Source organism: Lutjanus erythropterus, chromosome 6 (assembly GCF_056507025.1).
Source record: "Lutjanus erythropterus isolate fLutEry1 chromosome 6, fLutEry1.hap2, whole genome shotgun sequence".
NCBI lineage: Eukaryota > Metazoa > Chordata > Actinopteri > Lutjaniformes > Lutjanidae > Lutjanus > Lutjanus erythropterus.
The window spans coordinates 23923444-23941420 of record NC_139322.1 but is presented as its reverse complement, the minus strand read 5'-3'; the positions used below and the strand labels follow the sequence as shown (position 1 = coordinate 23941420).

General features: G+C 40.3%; 1 protein-coding gene across 1 annotated transcript in view; it reads right to left on the bottom strand.

Moving 5' to 3' along the window:
- Window positions 1-17977, bottom strand: part of huwe1 (HECT, UBA and WWE domain containing E3 ubiquitin protein ligase 1) — a 48298-nt gene that overhangs the window by 29364 nt on the left and 957 nt on the right. Inside the window, exons 2-32 of the mRNA XM_084721278.1 lie at window positions 16800-16869; window positions 12029-12078; window positions 11776-11843; window positions 10502-10600; window positions 9291-9497; window positions 9007-9159; window positions 8849-8911; window positions 8608-8685; window positions 8420-8470; window positions 8166-8334; window positions 7978-8078; window positions 7616-7766; window positions 7384-7511; window positions 7096-7236; window positions 6871-6976; window positions 5511-5618; window positions 5326-5427; window positions 5130-5210; window positions 4827-4933; window positions 3518-3695; window positions 3338-3429; window positions 3034-3254; window positions 2830-2887; window positions 2523-2699; window positions 2112-2357; window positions 1618-1751; window positions 1421-1533; window positions 1150-1332; window positions 816-1032; window positions 593-715; window positions 220-457 (exon numbers count right to left, since the gene is read on the bottom strand). Coding sequence (XP_084577404.1) covers window positions 220-457; window positions 593-715; window positions 816-1032; window positions 1150-1332; window positions 1421-1533; window positions 1618-1751; window positions 2112-2357; window positions 2523-2699; window positions 2830-2887; window positions 3034-3254; window positions 3338-3429; window positions 3518-3695; window positions 4827-4933; window positions 5130-5210; window positions 5326-5427; window positions 5511-5618; window positions 6871-6976; window positions 7096-7236; window positions 7384-7511; window positions 7616-7766; window positions 7978-8078; window positions 8166-8334; window positions 8420-8470; window positions 8608-8685; window positions 8849-8911; window positions 9007-9159; window positions 9291-9497; window positions 10502-10600; window positions 11776-11820 — 3870 coding nt within the window. The 5' untranslated portion in view covers window positions 11821-11843; window positions 12029-12078; window positions 16800-16869. The remainder of the gene's footprint in view (window positions 1-219; window positions 458-592; window positions 716-815; window positions 1033-1149; window positions 1333-1420; window positions 1534-1617; window positions 1752-2111; window positions 2358-2522; window positions 2700-2829; window positions 2888-3033; window positions 3255-3337; window positions 3430-3517; window positions 3696-4826; window positions 4934-5129; window positions 5211-5325; window positions 5428-5510; window positions 5619-6870; window positions 6977-7095; window positions 7237-7383; window positions 7512-7615; window positions 7767-7977; window positions 8079-8165; window positions 8335-8419; window positions 8471-8607; window positions 8686-8848; window positions 8912-9006; window positions 9160-9290; window positions 9498-10501; window positions 10601-11775; window positions 11844-12028; window positions 12079-16799; window positions 16870-17977) is intronic.

The window sequence follows — 17977 nt, the reverse complement described above, 5'->3', positions numbered from 1 at the left end:
ATCTTCTCATTCCTTGAAATGGTATTAAAATTCAGAAATGCAACAGCAGAACAAATATTTTTGAGCAGTAAGGAATTATACGTTGTCCATCTCTCTGGCAACCATGTTTCTACAAGTTTAACCACTTGAATGCCACCCATAATGTATAATTTCCATGTTGAAAACACAAACTCACAAGTTTTATCTGACTCACTGGAATTATAGTTAGTGGATACTGACCTTCTGGGTGACTATGAGGAAGCGAAGAGCACTGAACTGGGGCATTGTCGGTGTGACTCCAGGCATTTTAGCTGGCAGGGAGTGGGGTGAGTCCAATACAGTGCTTGGGTTCACCATCTTCTCCACCAGCATGAGCCAAGCATCTAGGAACTCCCCTGTGCCGTCTGGTAGATCAGTATGCTCTAGTCCCTCAGACACAGGCACCTTCCCACCCATTGACAGGGCCCAGTTAAATGTCCTGCACAAAAGAAACATGGCCAGTAAAACTCCTGTTTAACATTGAGATTACAACATTATGAATATCAGTGACCAAACTTTGAAGATAAAACACTGTTCTTGATCTTGAAATGACACAGCACTGGATAGGACTTACTCAAATAGGGCATCATGTCCCCCAGAGCAGAAGAACTTCTGCAGCATTAGGTGGTAGGGGTATTTCCTCTCATCAAACAACATGGGAGATGTGAACCCCACTGAGCAGATGAAGAAAGTCAGCCTGCCAGACAAAAAAACAAGCAAACAACACTCCATATCACTTCTGTGGACAATGCATGTATTAACAATGGCAAATGATGGTGAGGGAAGTCTGTTCTTACCTAAACCGAGGGGTGGGTGTGTAAGGTGGCGGCTGCCAACTCAGGCCCTTGGTAAGGAGCTTTGTGAGGGCAGAGGCAGTGGCCCGGGCAGCAGGCGTGGGTGTAGTGCCTGTGCTTGTGGCATGGTGGGAACGGCGTTGGCGCACTGGTGAACCCACACACAGCTTCACCAGCAGGCCAAAGAGCTCAGCCAGAGCCCTACCTAGACGAGATGAAGCTGGAAAGACAGAGGTAGGTTAGTGACAAGACAATGTCATGGGACTTTGAGGCAATTCAAGACATTTTTTAATCTAACATATGAAAACTTGATTTTGTGTCACAGAAATTATCTCACCAGAGAGTAGCGGTTTGATCTGTTTTATGCGTGTGGCCATCGCTGGAGTAAGTTTGGACTTGGCTTTAGGGTCGGTTGCAGTAGGTTCGTCCGTCTCCATGGGAGCCAAGGTGTCCCCATCCAGACCCATGCCTTCCAACAGTCCACCAGCAGATGAATCCACAGACACAGCCTCAGACTCTGCTAAATAAATGTAGAGGACACTGAAGTTGTTGCGAGTGTTCCATCGATTTGATTGTTTTTAATGAAAAAAGTTAAATGGTTATATTACCAGTTCTCCTGGAACCAGAAGCTGTAGTCGCTGCAGTGCTGCCAGATGGCTTCTCCTCTTTGGGCACCAGTTTCTGCATGTCAGCCTGGCCAAACTCACATCCTGGAGGCAGACTGTTGGACACACGCAAGAGGTGTTAGAAAGTTACAGCCGGTCACACAGTTAAAATAAATGGGGGTGAAGGATGAGAGACTCACCTGTTAGGTGTGCACAGGGACAGCAGCACAGTGCTCTCCCATACCAGAGAGCAGTAGAGCTGACTGAGCTTGTTGAGAACACTCAGGCCCAGCTGGGAGCCCCACTGGTTGACTGAGATTGCTCTGATCTCACTCTGTTTAGAAAGAAAACAGGAACCATTAAGCGCTTCTGAAATTATTACATATTTGAAAATTCCAGTGTTATCAGGGATTTCCAGCACCCATAAGAATCCTGCACAGATAAGCTGCTCCATAAGGTTACACAAGGTTTAAAACTCTACAGGGAACCTTGAAGTACCAATATGTCAAACAAAACAAATGCCTGCATTTGGTATTCATTTCCTTAACTATGACACTGATGCAGTTTCTAGGAGTTACACAGCACAAGATGAACAGAGATCAGCTTTGTGTAATTAAGTGATTTTAAAATAGGGATGGGGGGGCTGTCAATTCTGTTTTGTTTTTTTTTGAGGGAAAAAAAAATCCATATTTACCTGTCCTACTCTGCAAGTATGTACAAACATGAGGATGTAGGCATGTGCTGCAGTAAGAGCATGTAGCAGCGGCGTTGCACGGGCTGACAACGTGGCATCTGTGACATGACCCGCATTGGCCAGTTCTCGGAGAAGCACAGACCCACCAGGAACCTCAATAGGCCGATGAAGTGGCTCTAGAGATGTCAGAATACTGTCCAGTTGGCACAGGCCCTCCTGCAGTACCTTAGGCTCATGTGACAGAGTCTATGGGAGACAATTTAGGGAGAAAAATGCTTCAGTTTAAAATCAGCCAAATGATGGGGTCTTTTTCACCTCTTATGATCAAGTTGCCCACAGATCTATCACTGTGTGCACAAGATAAAGAAATAAAATAAAGACAAAAAACAGTGATCTTTCTTGTATGCTCACCAGTATGGACTTGCAGACACCAGCTACCGCTTGGCAGGCAGCAGATGTGGGGAAGTCTATGGGCAAGTTGGGCAGCCCCAGAATAGAAACCAGAGGTAGCAGCCCCTTCTGGTTCACAAACTCCTGACAGTGGTCGTCTGTCGTGTTGTTGCTTAGTATGGATTCCACAAACTTCATCTGAAAAACAGGTGCATCATAAATCAATGAGTGGACAGAGAGATGAGGTCAGCACTGCTTTATTGCTTGGAGTATTTCACAATATACCCAAAACAATCTAAAACTAAAACATCAAAGAATCACCACTCACCACGTTCAGAATGTAATCCATTAGAGGAATGGGTATCCGCTCCTCAGTGCCCACCACCCTGCAAGAAGACAATCATCAGCAAAATGACAACCACCAACTAAATTATTTGAAATTCAGTCGATTGATTTGAAAATAGAAATGAAAACGAATCAAGGTCTGGAAAGAGTTGTTCTATTCTATTGTGTTATGAACTCAGTGTCATACAGTTCAAGTGGCACTGACTGTCTGTTGCTCTCTGGTTCCCCCTGCTGTTGGCTAAACGTGTGGAGGGCCTCTTCTTCCTCTTCATCCTCACTTGAAGCTTCTTCAGCAGCATGGCTGGAGCGTGCTGGTGGCACCGCCACAGTGCCATCAGCCTTCTGGATAGATGGTTTCTGGCAGATGTACTCAGGGGCTCGACCCAGGTTGCATATCTCCTCCAGTAACTGTAATCACAATTAAACTTTAATTTTCCTCCCAAATCATGTGATGACACTTGAAAGAATGCTTGTAAACCAAGGTACAATACCTTAATAATGGCAGTAGTAGCATCAGTCTTCAAAGTGGGTTGGTGCCGCATGAGCTCATCAACAGCACTGCCCAAGTTGGATGCAGTGTCACCTGAAACCAAACACAGAACATGAACAAACATTCAAGTAGGCTACAAAGGTAGAAATCCGAATAACACAGCACATTCAGTACAACTTACCCAATGGGTCTGAACTGCGTCGCCGTCTCATAGCAGGCAGGTAGTCAGGAGACAAAAGCACTTTGAAGAGGCGCTCAAATGGCTGGCACTGAACAAATGAGTGGAGGCCTCTTGCATTCAGGCACAGGGCACTGAACACATTAGGGAGAGAACCCAACACCTCACGAGTAGCAGGAACCTGAGAAACAATGAACAACATCCAACAAAAGTTTAAAGAAATAGATCAAAGAGGGTGCAAGTTACAAAGATGAATTAACTATTAACATTTTCCCCATCAAAGACTCATTATCAACCTGTACTTTTTCAACAGCGCTGTCTTGCATCTTAACAATTTTACCCCAAAATTGATTACCTGCATAACTGTTGTCTAGTAGTTTACACACAACATGCCAGAACATGACTTGAGTCAGCAAGTGAAACACGCTACTCATAGATTTTTACATTAAAAGTGAAACTGAAACAAAACAGAATGGCCTACAGCATTGAACCACACATCCTGAATCAGTATAACACGGAGCACAACACAACAGAGCTTCTATACCTAACTGGATAATGCAGCTCAATGGGCAGCTTTAAAACAAAATAGGGCTACAATTAAACAAAATAAATCACAAAATCACAATATGGTCAAGTGCAATATCCAAATTGTTGGAGCAGTCATTTTTATGAAGGAAAACAATGTGTGTTAAAAACAGTTTTATAATTAAGTACTGTAGTGCCATAGAGATTCCCTGGCCTAAAAATCTTATTCTCCACATATAAGAAAACATGTTTGGTACATACCTATACCCATAAATTGGGAAGCAAAAATCATTCCCATTAACTGTGAATCATATCACCACTGCTATATCTGCTCAATAATCACAATATGATTTTTTTTTACCATATCATAACAAAATACTGTAAATTAGGTAATTTCAATTTCCAGGAGATAATTTAGTAATTTTCTTCCAATTTAGCATCTGCATGCAGAGGTTCAGGTATGTTTTTTCTATCTGGAGGTGACTAGATGTTACCACCGGTAACTAAAGCTTATAGTGTTGTCAGTTTAATTATCTCATCCAACAGGTCTAAACTCTGACCTATGGACACGGGACAACCCCTTTAGAATGACAGCCAACCAATATCCAAGAGTTATCTATTGACCGTACTGTGCACAAAGACAAGTGAAATACTATAATACTACTAATTAAATTCAGTACTTGTGCTGAAAATTAAGCAGTTGATATTCAACTGTCATGGACTGTCAGAGACGAGGAAAAAGAATGAGACAGAAACGCAGTACACAAGGGCACTGGTGAAAACTCACATCTTTGATGAGAAGGGCATGCAGCATGACATCAGTGAGACCATTATCCTGCAGGGAGGAGAGCAGAGATGGCTCCTGGAACACAAACACCGTCACAACCTCCGTCGCTACAAACCCAAACGACAGAGATACAATGAGAAAAAAGGAAAATTATAATCCAAATCTTTGATAAATTTCAAATGACCTTTTACATTTTCAAGTTGATACAGTTTATTATGACAAAAACGCTCAAATCAAGTGAGAGCACTTGCTCTGTCAGAAGAGTACTTGAAGAGCTTTTCTTAAGTTCTACTGTGAACTCACCTAAGAGGAACAGTGAAGGGCCATAATATTCTGCATTACTGATGATGTGCTTTAGTGAGGTAGGCAAGGACCCATCCATTACTATGAGGAAAAAAATGTACATTAACACATTAAGATATAGGTCTTAAGGTAACAATTTATGAATCTGTTGAACATATAAACTAAAGTCCAAAGGAAGAGGAAGTCAATGACTCACCGTGGCGGATACCATCTGAGAAGGCAGGGTCCTGGATGGCTTTCTTCAAGAAATTTAGCATTGACTTCAACAGAGCTGCCCTCTGAGGGATACACTGCATACCTGGAGAGACAGCATGTGTAGTGATGATGGAGTACAATAGTGACAAGTGTTTTTGTGTGTACGTGTGTGTTTGCTGTATGCACCTGCACGAGGTGTGTTAGCAGCACTGCTCTGTGCTCGGTGGTCCGCCTCTGGTCTGGAACCAGAAGATGTGGACGGTCCAGGGCTGCTTTCCATGGCAACTTCTGACACTGTGAGAACACCCAATATTGGCAAATCAATTCTTATTCTTTATAAACTTCAGTAATATTGATGAATAGCCTAAAACTTAAATAACAGCCTTGACTTTAAGATTTCTTTTTGGATTTCTCTTAAGATTTCTCTCTCACTGGCTGCTGATTCCCACTCACTACCACACTATTGTGTGTACATTTAGGGCTGGGAATCGGTGCTCAGTACCTTCATGGTATCAACTGAAATAACCCAGTATGAAGCAGTATTGAAACTTTTCCAGTCAAAGGTTACCTGCATTCAATCCTTTTGGTACCAAGAATAAGAAAAAAACTATTTATATGGTTTTGCTCACAGCCAATCACCACAAGTGTTCTTCGTATAGAAGAAAGTTAAAAAAAAAAGGTACTGACTGAAGTACTGTGTTGGTATTCAAATTTTCAGCCCTACATACACTTCCCTGCAGTATTCATGCTCCCACACAGCAATGCATACAGAATACCACCGTTTGTGGCATATTCATATTTGTACTTCTGTCTATACAGTACATATCTGACCTCCAGTGTAAACACTGTATACTCATATCCAGCTGTTCATTCTGTATGTCTATCACAGTTACTCCAACTTATACCTGCAACGTACATTTACACATATACCTGCATTGCCTACTGTAACTGCTGCACATGTTATATAGATATATATAGCTAGCTATCTGTAGTGTATTCATTTGACTAGCATATTCATTTCAGGTTGCCCCCTGAAAGTCAAAGATTCTAATCATTGGTCTGAGACCCCTCAGTCAACTAAGATTCCTCAAGACAAGTGGCCATTTTTGGTTTTTGTCAGTCAGTGAGCAGTGTGTGGGACGTCTGTCCCGAGCAGTAGCTGCAGAGTGAGCACTAGTCGCTTTTTCTCTGAAGTAAAATCTGTCCACCACTCAAGTTGCCCTGTCTGCTCAATGAAGATGTCTACAATGGGTACAGGCAGCTGTCAGCCTGGACGCAGGGTGATTCTGAAGGCCTGAATATAGCCCTAAACGGATGCGTACACAGACAGCTGCAGACACCACATACATGTAGTAATGAGTCAGATCACGTCAGCTGCCCAGAGGAGGAGAGGAATTGCCCAGAAATACTCACTTATCTAAGCTACAATACTCTGCACTTCACTACTTTTTGCACTTCTGGTTAAGTGCTCAACCACATTTTGTTGTCTCAGTACTAGTACTGTGTGCAATGACTGATTCCAAAGGTCTTAGGAATAGTGACTTACTCTCCATGTCTGTGTCCATGTCCTCAGACTCCACAGCTGTGCTAGGCCTCTGGATCTTTGGCTTGATGACAAAAGGGCACTCTTTCCTCGACAGGTCCACCTCATGCTACATATACAAAGTGATTGATAGAGAGAAGTGTGAGTGAATCCAGAGGTTTGGAAGAGGTTTGAGTGACTGTAACTGAAGGATGCTGTGAACAGACAAAGCAAAAGTAAATGACCAACCTCTAGCCTGCAGATGAAAATGGAAAGGCCGCTGTGGGACTGAAAGGCAGCCATATCAAGGTTGGTGATGAGGTCAACGACCCGCACTGCTCTTGTTACAAAGGTGATCTGGTCCTGCTCATCACCCAGGAACTTGATCACCTACAAAGTGAAAGATAAACTTAAAACCGGAGTCACATTCCTTGTATGTTCACACATACCTGTCCAATGAAGCTGATTCTGATACTAGTTGGAGTGACTTGATTTGAAAACAAAACTGATTGGATGATTGGTGGGACCAGGACATGCCTTCAGAAGGGCTTCCATCATGCCACAGGAGACAAGGGCTTCCCCTCCAGCATCATAGCTCGCCAAGTGGTAGAGGAATGAGAAGAGTGCAGTGGCAAACTGGTGCGGGTAAGGTTCCATCAGAGGATCTAAGAAACAGAAATTAAACATTAACAAACTATCATTTTAATTGTCCATTTTCTTGTGCACCGCATGCAACTGGTAACACCAAACTTTTTAGCCATATTCTCACCAATCATTGCTTGTATACAGTTGCGCACCAACACAGGCAAGAAGCCATGGTAGGAGGCAGTGCCAGTGCAGTCGATGATGTTGGAAAGCTTGGGCGTCCTCTCCAGATGAACAATCGAAGTTAAAGTGCGCAAAGATGCTGCCTTGATATCCTGAAAGACAAAATGAAACAGTATTTCAGAAAGTCTCAGTGATACTTGTGCATTTACATATGACAATACAAACATCTGAAAGCAATCTTGGTCTGACAAAGCTGCAAAGGATATCTTAAGTCATATAACAAATACAGTGGTACTGCTAGTGTGGTGTAGGCATTTAGCGTAATGACAGTGATTAAGCAGAAAAAGCAAACTACTTTCTCACCACAAGCTGTTTGTCTGTAATCTGTAATACATCCACCAGCTCCTCTATCAAGCCATTATACAGAATACTGTTGGCTGACTCTTGGAGTGCATTTGAATACACTGCAAAGAAACAGAAAAGAACAGCAGTTAAAACTTGGGAGCAAAAGCCTTTGTCACTTTTATCTTTGGAAGGCAGCTTCCACTCACCCAGAATAGAGATAGCATGCAGTCGGGCCTGCACAGCCTGCAACCTCTTCTTGTGATTTGAGAAACCATGAGCCAGTCGAATGTGTGTGAACAGCAGGGTCTGCTTGTCTTTAGGGATGTTGTACATCACAGTCAGCGACTCCATGATCTCAGATGGACTCTCTGAAATCTGAGACACAGACCACCATGTAAAGCTGACAAACCTGAGGTATTATTGCTCTACTGATAAGTGCACAATTCTATTTTGACTGTACCTTGTCAAGCTGCTCGATGTGAATATAGTGTAGTGTGTTACTACTTGTCTGCTGGGAAGGGGGGGGGGGGGGGGGGGGGGGGGGGGGTCACAAAGGTTTTGGAAGAGGTAGATCCATTAACATAATATTCCCCCAAAAAATCTTAGTCTTTATTATATGTTTGCATAAATAAATGTCTTGGTCTTTACCTTCCTCTCCACTTTGACCTCAGGGCCCGGTTCTGCGTAAAACTCAAAGTGCAGTGTGGTGGCACTGGGAGGGTACTTCTGCTCATGTACCAACGTGGGGGAGCATCAGAAAAAAAGATCATAATAGAGGTTAATTAAGTCTAATTTAACAGCTTTTATTTATAAACACAAAATGAACAGTCCCATAGCTATAGATACTTGACAAAGACTGTTACTGAACATCCCTCTGTAAAATTCTTACCGTCATAGGCAGATCCCTGCAGCACTCAGCCAGACCAAAGCCATTCTCCTTTCCGCCCCAGCTCTGCAGAGGAGAACAAAGCCACTAAACAATACAGCTCTTTCTCTTGAGGGACAGCTGGAATCATGGCAATAGGAAAACAATGGCATTCACTAGACCTCAGCCAGGTGTTGCAGACGGGCCAGCAGAGGCGTCCTTTTGTCAGATCCCAGTCTTGTGATGTAGTTGGAGCGCTTACTGAACACATAGAGCAGGTTCAGCACAGACAGGACCACCTGCATGTCACATGATGCTAACAAGGTGGTTAAGTGCTGTGAAATGGGAGGGAGTGGAAGACAAAAGAGGGTTAAAAGTTAGTGAACTGTTTGACTTTTTCCTGTGACATATGCATAATTCCGAAAAGCATAATTAGTGGTTGATAGTGTATTAGGTTCAGGCCTACCTCTATGGAGCTGTAGAGATGCCTAGAGAAGCTATACTCAATAAGCAGGGCAGTGAAGTTCAGCACCGCCAAAAGCAGGGCTTTGAGCTGTCCATTGTCAGGACGGTCACACACCAGCAGCCATGACATGTTTTCCACTGTCTGGCCTGCATCGCACAGAATGCCATCAAAGCGGTCCAATAGATCCACCCAGTGGTACAGCTCACACTGTTAAAAACACACAAAAATAAACTTCACTGATCAATTGAATACAGGCCTAATATCAGACCTTTGTGCCTTTAAGAGGGATTTGGGATGGATGATAGCAAGTTCAAACCAAGGGTGTAACAGATTTCCAACCGTAACGCTGATGTGAAATGTCATGACTCTTCACAACATAGAACATATATATAATATAAATATTAAAATGCTGATATTTTATTTCTTAGGCGGCTTTTTTGCTTGTTTTTTTTCTTGGGTCATACATAGTCAAATGATTTCAGTCAGTCGGGACATATGTGGCAACAGTATATACATAAAACTACTGAAAACCACCATCCAGAAGATGTTTAAAGTAACACTTTCAATTTGTTCATATTCAAGTTGGAATCTGCATTTGCTTTCATACCTGTTCTTGTCTGCTGCCAATTTTATTCATTGTTATGTGTTTTGGTGGATCAGATGTATTCCTTGAAAATTCGAGGAGACTGAAGGGAGGTTTAATGGGTTGACGCTCAGCAGATCAACTGTGTCTTTTGTATGCCCAGTCTCAGATGTCTATGTTAAGAAAAAAAAAAACTTCTCTCTAACTTTCTGTGACCTATGATACATAGTTGTCACCATGAATAACTTGTATTTATGTTGATTCTGTCAAACAATGTTGCAGTGTAGCAGCATGAGAGTGACTACTGGCTAGCAATTGGAATCAACACGTCACGATTAAATCACTATTTCATACTCATTCCATTAACATTTACTGTTAATGTTAAACTGTTAAACAAAACTTTTTTTCCTGATAAAGTCTTTCCATTTTTCTATTTTCCAGGTGTTTGACTGCAAACAGACATCTCAGTGACAACAATGTGGAAACACTAGTGTGGACACATTTTCATGTAAGCAGTATTTTATGATTCCTGTCAAATTCCTGGAATACACCTCTTACATCCACAATCCTTGACCAATAGGAACCCTGTCATAACAGACAGATTATCAGTTTTTTATTTGGGACATACCTTGCCAATATTCCAGGTCTTGATGTGCTGCAGTTCGACCAGCAGTTGCTCATCACTACATGCCTTGAGCTTCTCTATTAGTATCCTGCAGTCAGCAGGCTGTTGGTTCAGAAGGAGAACAAAATGGTTATTCAAGCAGTGTTCGCAGAACACCTATGTATTTTTTCTACCAAATCAGTAAAGCAGAGTATAGCACATTCTGGCTGTGCTATGACATGCTAAGTTGTTTAAATTTACATGTCTGATAACTCACAACCAAATTGAGCAAGGAGCAGGTACAGCTATGACCATCTCCACCCTAAACTGAGATGTGTCACTTGATTAAAAGGATTGGCTCATCACAGTGTACCATTCAACAAGCTGTTCTGATGAAGGATTCTGGCAGCTTAACAGATAGAGGCCTTACAGTTTGGTTGTCTGCTCTCCTTTAACTTAAGCTCATAGGTATAATTGCTGTGTTACTGCTATGCAAACCAAAAATGTCTGGCTACTGTTTAAGTGCTTACTTCTGCTATAACTTTTTCTTGTGAAGCACCTACAGTAAGTACAGCCTCATTGTCACCAAGGTTATCAAATGACTGCCTACTACTTGTTTCCAGTCCTCTTTTGGTCTGCTGGTTATGCCGAGCTCGCACAACAGGAATGTAGGCCTGATCATACAAGATATTCTGTACCAAAGATGTTGCATCAATAACAGAACCACAATAATAATAATTATCTTTATTTGTACATCAATGTTTCAAATGTATTCTTTTCTTTTTTTTCCTTGTTTTTTCATCGCAAATCAATTCACAAACAACTTGGATGGCTCATTTCTTGAATACATCCATTTTGGACGTTTGGGGGCCACACAGACTCATCTGGGATTTCTTCTCCTGATGAATTATCTTGTAATGTGTGACCCTGTGTCATTGATCAATCTATTAGGGTGCAAACCACAATGATTCAAGCTTCCCGATAACAATACAAAAAGATAAGTAGTGTAAATAGAATAAGGATCTAATAACTTAGGAAGTCACATAATGTGACCAAGGCATTAGATAAAAAGGTGCAGGTTTGTCTATTGCTGTTTATGCAAATCTCAACACAACAAAGTAAGTAATGCTTTGTACTAAGTTCTCCTATTACTTAAAAAATAACGTAGGCCAAGCCCCTATTATGGACTAGTATAACAAATGGTCATAGCTTAGCTCAGCTTGGTTATGCCAACTGTTTGGAAACTAGGCACAAGTGAGGCCATGAATGATCACACAACAAGTATTACGCATACTCACAGCTTCCGTAGGAGTTTTCTTTAACTTGCTTCTGTCGACCTTCATTGTCGATAATCTGTTTGTTGTTCCTGTCAAAATATCAATGTCCATCAAAAAACATCACATGATGCTGAATTTCAATGAGTTATGATCCAGAACTATTTAGATTTGTAAATCAGCCAAATTCCACTAACATCTGAACACTCTTAAACCAATGAGACATTTACATGCAGAATGAACAACTGGACTTGTACACAGCTTGAAATGTACTTACAGAAAATAATTTGGCAATACCCACTTAACAGCATGTTCTAGTCACGTTACCTGCAAGAGGATGGTAAACAAACATCAAACATATAAACTGAAATTTTAAAAAAAAGTACACACATTAATCTCCAAACAGAAAGGTTTACCAAAGGCCATAGATAAAGCTGTAAATTAACTGGATAGCATCCAATTAACAATGGTATGTATACAGTGCATCCTGATTATTAAATGCAAAGGTATACATGATGTTAGTGAAATTAATCGCCAACTATTTTGAGAAGTGCTGAATTGTTTTGAGCCCTATTTTTTAAATAACAGAACTCAATTTCAGCTTCTCAAGCATGTATATTTTTTCTGTTTTTTTTTACTCCTCCGTGACAGCAATCTGAACATCTTTGGGTTGTGGACAATACAAGACATTTTGAGGACATCTCCTTGGGCTGTGGGAAACAGTGGTTTTTCACCACTTTATGGCATATTATGGATCAAATAACAAATCAATTAATCAAGAAAATATAAACAAATTAACTAGTAATGAAGACAATTGTTAGTTGCAGCCCAACATGATGTAGTGTAAGTAAATTAACAAAATACAGACAATTTAACAATCCAATATTTTTGACAAAGCACTCAACTAGTAGCCAATGGCATTGGATATGATTATTCCCCATTAAAATATATGCGGTAGAGAACAAACTGATCACGATCAATGGTCTACGTGATAATGATGCTAAATTTGTTTAGGTTATCTAAAGGGGTCTGATGATCACAAAGCAGACCGAGACAGAGCATTAGCTCGTGGCTAGTTAGCAACATACGACACAAAGTTAATTAAATCAGGATGGGCCTTATTTAATGGCGTAAACATATGTTTAACGTTTATCGTACAGGGAATTTAAATAATATATCAGTAAAATCAATCGCTACCTCACCGTATGCTTGCCCATCATCAACTCAAGTGACTTGACGCTGACAGGTTAAAGTTGTAGCTAGCTAACAAGCTAACGTCACCCTTGCAAGCAGTATAGCCTTATTTACTTATTGTTAACAACCAATTTGAACTACAGTTGCTACCAACAAACAGACAAGTCTGCTCGGTGTTTGGCAAATGACATATATGATAAAGCAGGACAAATTGAGAAGCTCAACGTACCAAAAAATTCGATCGGTAATGTTTGCTACGGAGTTGCTGTTAGCCTGTAACCAGCTAACAGTGAGCTACCGGTAACGTTAGCCAACGAAATATTTCAAAGCCTCTGAATACCACTAGTCCTTCTAAAAGTCAGCCAAGTCACAAGCAAGCCATGTGTGTAATCAAAGACAAACATCTATAAAGAGGAGTTAACCATATATCAAGCCGTTTTAACTATTTGTACCACAGCTGTCAGTCCAGATCTAACAGATTCACCATGCTGTCCTGACCTGACTCTTCACTAATTTAGGTCGGGGCTGCACAGGCCGCACAAGAAGCCCGCACTCCCCACTCCAGCACTGGCTCCGCTTTCAGCAAAAACGAAACCGTAAACACTACTAGGTGACCAGCGTCAGTAACATGGGTGTGTGTCAAATACCTAGGACCAGGTAGTGCTACTTTGCTCAAGCTCTTACCCTGGTTCCTCAGCTAGACAGCCGTAAGCACGCGCTAGCTAGCAGGCTAGCTACCGTTAGTTGAGTAGCAGGCAGAAACGCATAATAACTCGCTGAATCATTGTCGGACGGCTCTAACGTGACACTGCGAGTTTTGTTTTTACGTTTCGTTCGGGGAAATTGTATACAGGCTACCGGCTTGGCTAAGAACCGTGCTCATCCGTTCGTTGTCTTATTTTTCAGAGTATCCGCGCTTGTTTCCATAGCACACAGGCACTAGCTGTTGGCACAGTCATTATGACTCTGGGTAGTGTGCAAAAAGTGAATAACGTTACACCCGGGATGAGCGGCTTCTGTTTATCGATGCAGTGCATGTTAATTTAGGGCAATTGTCCCTCTGTGGAACACATCACCACAACATTTTATCCATAATATTTGATATAAACACGTTTTCAGCTCACAACAACCCCAGCAAACGACTGCAAACACTACAGTAATAATAACTATGAACTACACAAAGACTACGACTACATAATACTTAAAAAAAACATTTTCATCAAAATCTACCAGGTGCAGAACTGTCAACCACACAGAGGGGAATGCATTTATACGTGCATCACAAGTAATAAACATGCAACAGATTTTTAACGGTGAGTGAACCAACAATGCTTAGTATTGAAACACAATGAATCAACACAGCTGCAGTATTTGACACATGGTAAAAAGTAAAGCCAACATTTTAAGGCCATATTCGGTTGACCAAACGAGCTGATAACAAGACAAAGAGGTATTCAGCATCCTTGTTTCTGTGCCAGATGATTGAAGCCCAGGAGTAATGGGACTGATTAACTTTTAATGTTGATAATTCCTCAATTAGTTGAGCAAATTAATAGTTTTTGGGTTGGTCACATTAACAGTCTATGTGCCAGACCAATATTGCTAATCTTAAGAAAAAGTGATAAAGCGTGATTCATTCTCCTACAGCCAGCCTGATAAATCTACTCGAAACACAAGCGAAATATTGGATCCTGGCTACATATTCAGGTGTTTTATGGGGGTTTACATGTTGTCATTTTTAAGACTTTTATTTGTTGGTACATATCATTCATATTGCCTCTTAGGTGTGTGCCTTATTGTATAATTTACAACATATTGTTAGAATTTTTTCATGATTAAAAATCCATTTCGCTGCAATATTATAAAGTCACATTGTGCTAATGGGAGTGTTACAGTGGAGGTAACTAGTCCCCAAAAGGGAAGCAACTTCAGTAATGTGAAAGTGGTTTGGTTACAAAATGATCTGATGTACAACAAACCATGGTAATATCTAAGGAGTGAAAGATCACTGTAACAGCAAAACAGCAATACACCAAACTAATTTCACCAGCTCAAGCAGAAACACCCAGTTGAGTACGAGGAGAGCCAAAAATCCTGATAGACGAGAGTTCAACAGCTATTGTGAGTTTTTTTTTTTTTTTTTTTTTTTTAAGATTTTTTTGGGGCTTTTGCCTTTATTTAGACAGGGACAGCTGCAGATATGACAGGAAGGGGGTAGAGAGAGGGGGAATGACATGCAGCAAATGGGCCACAGGTGGGAATTGAACCAGCAACCGCAGCAGAGGACCGACAGCCTCAGTACATGGGGCGAACGCTCTACCAGCTGAGCTATGGGTGCACTCCTATTGTGAGTTCTTAACCAGAAATATTTCTCAATATTTTGTCATATTGTCACAAAAATCGTTAATACATAATGATATTATTTTAGGGCCATATCTCCCATCCTTATTGCCTCTAACTTAAAAAATACAATAAAAGACAAAAATACAAAATTTTGTAATTTTGTATCGTTAGAACCTATCTCAGAACTCACGAGCTATCGTCTGACAATGATTTAGCCTCTGGGGGTAACAGTCAATGTTTCAGTTTCCCCCAAATAAAAGCTTGCTCCAACATGATTGGTCAATGCTACTTGGATTACAAACACAAACCAGAACACTTAAGATACAAAAATCTTGTTCCTTATATTCTGCATCATATGCCACTATCTGTTAATAGAATTCCATCAAATTGAGACATAACTTCCAGAACAGTATGTTGCAGTAGAACATATCAAGTTCACTGAGGTGTCTGCAAAAAGTTGATGTTTTAAGTTCAAGGAAGTCAAGCAAGCTGCTCTCTCAACTATAATATCTGAAGGGATATGGTTCTCTTTCAAACATTCACTCTGTATCTCACTATGGGATACACCCCTCTCTTTTGATAGGTTTTTTCTAATATCTGAAGGGACATCATTATTCAGGACTGAGGCACCAATCAAGGAAACTCAGTGGCATAAAAAAACACTAATTAATTTACATAAAGTTTACACTGTCAACACAGCGTTTCATTTGAATTTCATTAAATGGCTGTTAAGTTTCAATGAGCTCTTTTAAATGACTAGGAATTAATTTAAATAAAACTCTTCACAGCATTTCTGGTTTATTATGAGAAATAATTGCCACGTGAAGACATGATGCTGCAATATTGGCTGATTTTGGCTTATCACAAATATTGGCATTTATACTGGCATATGTGCAAATCTAAATTGCAGCACATAAACGCTTTATAGGCATTAGATGCAGGTTGACCTGCAATTTTCTTATTAATTAATTAATAGCTTTTTTTCTGGGTTACTCTGAGACATCTCATATCACACTGAAAAATCGTATACTGATCACCCTTTAAGAGTTGGTCACTTCTTCAGAACCAAAATTTTCTGGCTCTAGGAATAGCACAAATCCTGTGCCACCGAGTTCCACTGTACTGAGGTGAGCTACAGCTGACAAATGCAAATTACAGTAAATCACCGCACCACCATCTGAATGAATACATAAGGCAACAGGAAAGACAAAAACAATTTGACATTATTTAGGGTTAAATGTTCATGTTAGAAGCTATACAATCATCTGTGTTTATTTTTAAGGAATATGTTATGCTTGATTGGGTTACTGTATAAAATAATTCAGATATACCCATTTCATTGTCTAGTATGTGTGGTTCATGACATGAACCTTAAGTAGTGGTTAATTACGTTTTTAGGCTGGCATAGGCTTGCAAGTAAACATTTATGGCAAATCACTGTATCTCTTATGTATTCATGCATGTTACCAAAACTTTTTTAGCTTTGTACTAAATATGTTAGCAGTACATACCAGAAACTGCTTTGGTTCAATAGTGCCATCACTGTCATCCTTGGCTTGCTTTGCAGTTTCTTTAAACTATCTGAAAACACAAAACAAACAATCAAATCAGAGAAGACACTGAGACAATTCAAACAGCTTGACACTACCGAACAGGTTTATACACTAAACAAAGCTGGTGAAAGGATGAGTATTTATGGCAAATTCAAACCAACTATATTAACAAATACTGTGATCTACTTATCAGTGTGTTGGGTTTTCTCTGCCAATGACAGTTTCAAATCCCACCTGTCTTTCCAGCCATGCGGTCTGCTTCCTTTTATGTGCAAATGTGAGTGTCTATACACATCTCTCTGACAGACCTCTGCTGTTTCACACTTTTTACACATCTGAAAAATGTCTTGGAAAATCTTTCCAGTCAGACTGTGATTTTTTTAAATTATTCAGGAACAACATAAAAATTACTTCTTTGGTACGCCTATTTTAGGTGTGGTTTATCAACTAACTAGGAGCATGGACTAGAAACTCATCAATACCAATCAAAAATATCTAATAAGAAGTTCAACCGATTTGTCTGCCAAGAAACTAGGTCGCTTAGCTCAAACTTGCTTTCATGATGCCCATGCATGACTCGGTTAGGTCAATCAAATTGATTCTAAATCTTTGTCTCATTTCAAGTAACACACGTGATCTGCATTTTAGACCATCACTCTGACCAAATCATCTCGTAATTTTTTAGTTGTAATAAAAATCACAACATGTTTATGACCACATACAATTAACTGCTGAGCTGAGGACTGACTTCAATCAATAAACTCAGCCATTATTTTGGGGGCTGGGCTGTATGGCTTATAAATAATATCTCAATATTTCTAGGCAAGGCTACAATACACACACACACACACACACACACACACACACACGTATCAACATGTGTCAATATGATGCATTACTATAAATTAAGCTAACCAACAGTAAATCACAATACTGGATGAATATGGATCATATTATTTTTAACAAAATACCTCCATGAACACTGAAACGATACTGTAAGGTTGACGTGTGATGCTTTGTCAAAATCTTATCACAAGATTGTTGAAAAATAATAATAGCTAATGTGGATATAAAGAACAGCTAGTACAGTCTGGTAAGCTCAGAAAATTACTTTACTTTTCTGCAGCCTTTAAAAC